Raw genomic sequence first — 7627 nt, forward strand, 5'->3', positions numbered from 1 at the left:
AAGACCGGAAGTCCAACAAGAATATCTGCTGTGTGCAGAAAGTCCCTGTTCAACCTGGCCACCATCACAGGTGTGCTACAAGACATAATGAGCCTAGGTAGTTAAGTAGATTTCTGTGCACTAATTGTGTAATCTTCCGTAATTGTTTTCCCTGAAAGTGGTGACAAATCCTAATTGTATTTTCGGGCATTAAGATAGTTGAGTTTTTTAGACAGGGATATAAACAAAACTCAGGATTTGCACATGACCTGTATCTTTGGACAGTATAGTCTCTTCTTGCTTGGCTGCCCTCCAGCTTAAACCTGTTTAAGTCCCATTAACTATGTCTCAGATACTGATTTGCAGATTGTCATAGCTTGCCTCCCTCTTACAAGAGTAACATGCTCTTTCAGGCTGCTACCTAGCGATGGCTTGAAGAAATGCATTTCTGTGTGGCCTTGCTCCTTTCTAGAAGATGCTTCCTCTAGAGGAGGAATAAAGCTTTTGACTTTTAATTGCACAGTAAAAATGAATTATTACCTTTGACTTTTGGAAAAAGGAGCAGCTGGTTTGTGTTGCTCAAGGAGTAATTAGATATGTTAGAAATACTTCCCACCCCCCCCACCCCCAAAGCCTAGTGCCTTTTTTTTTTTTTTAGGGTAAGGACTAGCTGTTAGACTTGCTTGTTCTTCAGTAGTGGGTTTTAAACATTTTTTTTGCTACTTGATTGGGATCTGTTTCTGAAAACAGCTAAGAGTATTAAAAAAACCCTGCAGTTATTTTTTTGATACCTTGTATTTATATGGTCATGTGAAAAATAAGTTTCTCCCACCCCAATGTTCAAGAGATACAGTATCTTCAGCATCTTAACAAAACTAAATTCTATGACTCTTGCTATTGAAACCCTGTAGATTAGGGTTTTTTTATTTTTATTAGTTTTTGTGGGCTTTTAAAAATACTCTTCAACATGAAATAAAGGCAGTTTTACTTGCTGATCTGAGTATTTAAACTTTCTTTTCTTCATGAGGCTGACTTCTTCAGAAAACATACATGTAGCAGTCAATATTTTTATTTTCTTGTCTTTATAGGCTGAGAATTCAGTAAGCATTGTTTTACTTTTTTTCTTTTAAAATGTGTTGTCTATAAAAGCTTTTCTCTTTTATTTCTTGTTTTACTAAGCTTACTCCTTAATCTTTTAAAAACAGACGTTAGCGTATGGTGATATGAACCATGAGTGGATTGGCAATGAATGGCTCCCTAGTCTGGGGCTCCCTCAGTATCGCAGCTATTTCATGGAATGTCTTGTTGATGCTCGAATGCTGGATCATTTAACTAAAAAAGATCTGCGTGGACAACTTAAAATGGTGGACAGCTTTCACAGGTAAATAGATTTAGGTTGGAGATGTAAATGTTTCCCTTATCTCTAAATGTTTTTTTTCTCTAATTTTTTTTTTCTCTTCTAAACAGAAATAGTTTTCAGTGTGGAATTATGTGCCTACGAAGACTGAATTATGATCGAAAAGAACTTGAAAGAAAAAGAGAAGAAAGCCAGAATGAAATTAAGGGTTAGTGCATTGTCTTTACCTCAGTCACTATCTGCCTCAAAAATTTGTTTTAAAAACCAAAATGGCATTAGGGGGAGGAATTATTTATAAAATATCAAGTCTTAAATACAGATGTGTCTGGATGAAGACCCCAAACAGTGAATCATGAAACAAATCATTAAATCATTCATTCATGCAGAGAGGTGCTCCAAATGCAGGCATTTTTGAAACTCGTATGGCTCTGAAGTTCGAAACAAAACTAAATGTTTTTAGGAAGATGAGGGTTTTGAAAAAGTTTTGGGTGTTTTGGTCATGTTACCCGCTGCCGCTCCACCCCCCCCCCCCAGCTCTGTTCTGACATAGTAACTTTGCATTTCTGTGATTTTGTTGTTGCTTGTGGCTGGTAATTTTTATTACCCAGCAGTTTATGAAAACATACCCATGTGACTTAGGTGTTTCTATCTTACAGATTCATGGTGATTATTGGAACAAGAGAGGAGAAAAAGAAGAAAAAGCAGGGTTGGGAATTCACAGTATTTTCCAAGACTTCCCGTAGAAATTTTGTCCCCTGCCTAATATCGGATGTCTTTTCTGACATCTTAGACTAAAATTTTAGGGTTACCTTGTACATAATTTGCTTAGAAGGCTCTGTGCCTGCTCCTCCCCTTTCCTTTAAGTGGTGATACCTTTTGGTGGTTATTCTACTAGTTGTGCCTGAGAACATTCCCAGGAGTTGCAACTAACTGGCATGAAACAAGCCTATGTTGTGGCTGGTAAACCTTTTTTAGCCTCCTAAATGGTATTGCTGCATCTATTGCCTATAAGGGATTGTTCCTTGACACATGTAGCTCTTGAATCCCTCCTGGGAATTGTTTGGGAAGAATACTAGTTGTCACAGGCCAGAAATGTGCTATGGATCATTATAATGGTTCAATTGGTATAGACATTCCTGAGTAGTGTAAAAAAATGTACTTGTAAGAACATAGTTTTTGTTTTGACAGTTATGCTGAACATACAAATTCTGCTTTATAATGTTTTTCTTTGAAAAAGTTCTAAGATGAGAGTATATTGATCGTTGAACTGTTACAGTATGAAATGCCTTCCAGCAAACTTCAAATATGTTTACTTTCCACTTTAAATTTATGATTGTGGAAAAGAGTAGTAGTATGCATACACAAGCTCAAGGTAAGTTTGTGTTACTAAATTGAACACCTTCAGAATTTAAAGGGTAGATTATAAAACTACTAAGTAATAGAGCTTTAAACAATAATAAATAAAGCTTTCTGTTCAAATTCAGTAGGAAGTGTATGAGAAACTGCTATAAGATTTTTCTTTGGAGTAGTAACATTTTTTTTCCAAAATACTTAATCTGTTTTGGGTGAGGTACAAGCCTGTAAATGGCTGTGTAAAATAGAAGATCTGTCTTCTCCATCTGCATGAATGCTATGCCCAGCTGAACTTGTCTCATAACTGTGACTGTAGCCTCAGCTGTAGGCAGAGAGAGGAGATCCAACAAGGAATATTCCTTATGGGTGCAAGGAAAGCTACTGTATAGAAGGGATCCGATACCGAGCACTGGAGTCTACGCATGAAGTTTTGTTGCCAATTTGTGTGTTTCATACATACCAAAAAGGCAAGGGCAGAGTAGATCACAACCTAAATGTTAAATAACAAAATTCCTCGAGGGCTGCTACTTAAGAGAATTTATGATGAACTGTGTATATGTGAAAATCAATCCTGACATCAGCATACACATCAAAAGGACTGTGAGTTTTTTTGGTCAGAAAAGTTGTGTTGTATAAATTGGGCAACTTTTTTTTTTTCTCCGTAGATGTCCTTGTCTGGAGCAATGAAAGAATGATGCATTGGGTAGTGTCCATTGGTCTTAAAGAATATGCGAATAACCTTATAGAGAGCGGAGTTCATGGTGCACTTGTGGCCTTAGATGAATCATTTGATTACAATGCATTAGCTCTCTTATTACAAATACCCACTCAAAACACACAGGTAAGCAAGAAGGGGTTACTTTATGGCCAATAGGACCTTTCTCCCCTCTAGGAAGGTTAAAATTGGAACTGACTGGTGTTTTTTCTTAGGTATGTGCATGTCTTTCTATTCCCGGCTCTAGAAACTTTAGAAATGGAAAAGTTGTCCATTGTCCTGTAAGAGAAAAATATAGAACTATGCTTTTCTTACTGTTTTCTAGTTGCTAATAACAATTCTGGTTGATAAATTTGCTTGAACAAAAAGTAGTGTTTGAATATTTTCCTCATACCTCATCTTTACAACATTACTGGATAACTCATCATTTTTGTTGTTCGCTCAGTTTTTATTTTGAAATAATTAAGTTTGAGCTAGAAATCATGAAATTTCATATCACAGTGAAGGGAACGGGGAGCTGTTAAGTCTTCCTTAAATTTTGAATAGCTTACAACTTAGTACTTGAAAAGTTCAATTTATGTTTATTAATCTGCTAAGATGGTATTAAACAATTTGGGTTCTTTTAAGTTTTAAAAATTACTATAGGTCCCTACTTACTAATCTTTTGGAATTAATGCCTGTTTTTTTCGTACTATAAACTTTAGGCTCGTGCTGTTCTGGAGAAGGAATTTAATAACCTTCTTGCTATGGGCACTGACAGAAGACTTGATGAAGTAAGTTACTTGAGCTGTTGACCCATTTTATGGTCCTGGGAACTTCATTAGAACTGTTAAGTGAAAGAATTTAGCTTGAACCTCTTTAAGCTATTAACAGAATAGTGACAGAAATGTTAACTTGAAATTCTTTGTCTTTGAGAGTTTCTGAAGATGGCAGGTTTTTGTGTATTTAGGTAAGATAACCTTGAATATGAAAGTATTGAGATGATTTGCAAGTTTTTTGTTTTTTGTAGCTTGCATAGTTAATCTCTGTAGCAGCACTTTGGGCCGAATCTTCAATCTAAAATGTGAGAAAATTAGTGACCAGTGTTGCAGATGAACAAGCTGTAATAGAGAAGAGCACTGTATAGCACTACTCAAACCTTTGTCCTAATAAGCAGTATTTCAAATAATTTTGTGTTTTTCAAGAAAGCTTGTGTTGTTGATACCTATCTGTTAATAGTAGTATAAGTGACCACCAGGTATGTTTGCACATCAAAGTGATTTCTATCAGGTAGTCTGTGATCTTACAGTATGCACACTTCATTCAAATGTAGTGAGTATAAAACTCTAACAAACTAGGTGTGAGACCTTTTTGTAGACCCTGTAAGCCCATAGCATAAAGAAGAGAGTGTTAAATCTTTAACTTTTAAGTTGCTCGATGCTGTAACTCGGTGAACTTTTTCAAGCTGATTTTACTTCCCCAAGAGACTCCTAACTCCCTGCTACCTCTTCTTTGGTGCTAATGCAAGTTTGTGGTAGCACATGTAGGTGAAAGTGGTTAAGGTTAAGACTGAGATGGCAAGATCCTAATGTGATTAACCAGGTCAGGGAACCAGTCCACAATATATCAGAAACATTTGTGCTAGTACAAGAAAGAGGACAGGGGAAGCAGGAAAGTCCTGACTTAAATTGCTTTTGGATCAATGAGGTGAAGCAAACACCAATATGTTAAGGAAGGAGGTTTCCTTCCTTGTTGGTTTTGTGTTCATCTTTTGCCTAATGGACTTGTTGCAGCCCTTTTGTGGCACATCCTGACGATTCTATTCTCAGTATGCATCCCTGCTAAGGTTTTAATAACATCACCAGAAAGCAACTTGATAGTTTTCTAAGGTATTTTCCCTTAGTGATTTCAAAACGCAAGAGAAGGACCTTTGAGGGAACAGATGTTCTAGTGGCACAGGGCAGTTTGTTGATCATGAAGATCTCAAATAATGCAGATGCTTGTCTCCTAAAAGGGGATAAATTTTATGTGAAATGCCATTCAAAAGATTGAACTGTTGCTAAAGGTGAAGTTGGAAAATTAAGATGCACAATGGGTATATTTGCATTGACATAATACCTTTGCTGGAAAAGTCATTTTTGGAAGTGGGACTTAAACTATTGTATTTAGTAAGTGCAATATTGTATTTCTGAAGTGGAATATTACTTCAAAGATGCAGATGTATTAATGGGGTAAAATGCACCTGGGTAATTACAAGTTAAGTTTACCGAAGTGCTTAAGCAAAACACTGCACAGTAATATAGTATTTACTACACTTACTTCTTCCTCACTACTACTTCCTGTAATTTGTAGCATGAGAAAGCACAACAGCTTTATCATTCCCGTAAGACAGAATTGAAGGTTAAAAGCAATTGTTCAAATTAAGCCTTTATATGTGAGTGTTCCCAAAGCAGCTTTTATGATTTACTGCCCTCCTAAGAATGACTGGTGTGACACTTAATGAATTACTGCAAATCATGAAGTACAAACATTCCAAGCACAAAATGTTTTCCTAAATGTGCTGAGCACATGAATTTCCATAGTTACTGAGCTGAAGAGCCTGCAGTCTAGCAGATGAACATGGATTGTTGCAAGTGAAGACCTCTGCTGCTGTTGCACCTGAACCTTTCTGAAAATTATCTCATTTGGTGGGGATATATTTACTTAAGATTGTCAGTAATCCTTTTAATGTGAGTAACAACCCTACATTTTTTGAATCACTAATGATGTTTATCAATATAACAGGATGATGATAAGAGCTTTAGGAGAGCACCTTCATGGAGAAAGAAGTTTAGACCAAAGGACATAAGAGGTTTAGCTGCTGGATCAGCAGAGACTCTTCCTGCAAATTTCAGAGTTACAACCTCAATGTCTTCACCCTCTATGCAGCCAAAGAAGATGCAGATTGATGGTATTGATTTTTGTATTATTTTAAGCATGATGCACTTTTTTTGCTTGAGATTACAGGGAAATTAAGTTTAAATTACCTTTTTGCTGCATAAAAGCATCTGCCTTGTGCATGGTTGTGTACATAACACTGTGTTTAACCATAGGGTGCTTTATAATTTCAGGAAGCTGTAAGAGATGTGAAATTTCTTCTTACTTAATTGGAATAACAAAATAAGAATTATAGTTAGAAATAAATTTATTTTAAACTAGGAAAATAAAACCACATTTTAGTAGAAGTCTTTTAATGATGTGATGCATAATTGCTTATTAGCAGGAATTAGATCAATGTGAGTCCCACTTCTGAAATGCAGTAAAATGCATTCAAAAACAGTGCGAGTAAACTCCTTTGGCATTATTAAAACTTGAGTAAAAGTTGCATTACCCCCTCTGCAGTGGTCACTTAAGTATCGATCATACTTGAAATCACTACTTCATTCATTGCTGTATACTTAATGATGTGTGTGATGCGTGTGTGCACGCACACAGATATGCATTTAAAAAGCCCAAACAAATACAAAAAACCCCAGCTGGAAGTGGAAGCTGATCACCTCTCACATGAGGTATCTTGTCTGTTTAAAAACAGTGTCTTTAGTACCATGAGAACAAGTTTTACTTGGATTTGTTTTACAGAACATAAGTAAAAATAAATGGAAAGTGTATTTAATTGGAAGAGACAGGATGAGAACTTCAACATAATTTTTCAGAGTTGTCTCAGGTTCTGAAAATTGTATTTATGAGTAAAGGTCAAAGAAGCAACCTTTGCATCTGATTTTATTCTCTAAAATGTGAGCTGTTTTTTAAATATTGTCACTAGCACAAAATATTTTCCAGAATTACATGGACAGTAAATTAAAATAAGTGAAGTCTTTACCATGTAAAACCTCTTTCTTTTTATGATATTAAAAAACCCCCAGAAAATAAGAATATATAAAGTATATAAAATGGAGATTAAATTACTTAAAAAATCACCTTTGCCAATTTCTATGTGCTAGTTGGCATGCAGACTTTTTTAGAATTCTTTGTTAGCCACTGAAAGTAGAAGTGATTAATACATAAACTGTAAAATTCTGCTGTTCTAACCTGTAACCTTAGATTGGGGTGAGTACAGTAGCTGTAATCAAATTGCTGTGAGATGGTTTTTTTGAAAACTAACATGCATGCTGTGTTCTGCATGTCTTCCCATGGTTCTTGAAATAGGCAGTGTATCAGGAACACAAAGATTGGATTCTGCTACAGTAAGGACCTACTCCTGTTAA

At 35.8% G+C, this 7627-nt stretch overlaps 1 protein-coding gene across 2 annotated transcripts in view; it reads left to right on the forward strand.

Moving 5' to 3' along the window:
* The window catches only part of PPFIA1 (PTPRF interacting protein alpha 1), a gene marked incomplete at both ends in the record, with an annotated part of 55214 nt that extends 47587 nt beyond the window's left edge, over positions 1-7627 (forward strand). For both annotated transcript variants that reach the window (XM_082000684.1, XM_082000685.1), the window contains 6 exons: positions 1185-1360; positions 1447-1544; positions 3355-3530; positions 4109-4177; positions 6168-6333; positions 7569-7627. In XM_082000684.1, coding sequence (XP_081856810.1) covers positions 1185-1360; positions 1447-1544; positions 3355-3530; positions 4109-4177; positions 6168-6333; positions 7569-7627 — 744 coding nt within the window. The remainder of the gene's footprint in view (positions 1-1184; positions 1361-1446; positions 1545-3354; positions 3531-4108; positions 4178-6167; positions 6334-7568) is intronic.

This window comes from Phaethon aethereus (genome assembly GCF_964289735.1).
Source record: "Phaethon aethereus genome assembly, chromosome: 5".
NCBI lineage: Eukaryota > Metazoa > Chordata > Aves > Phaethontiformes > Phaethontidae > Phaethon > Phaethon aethereus.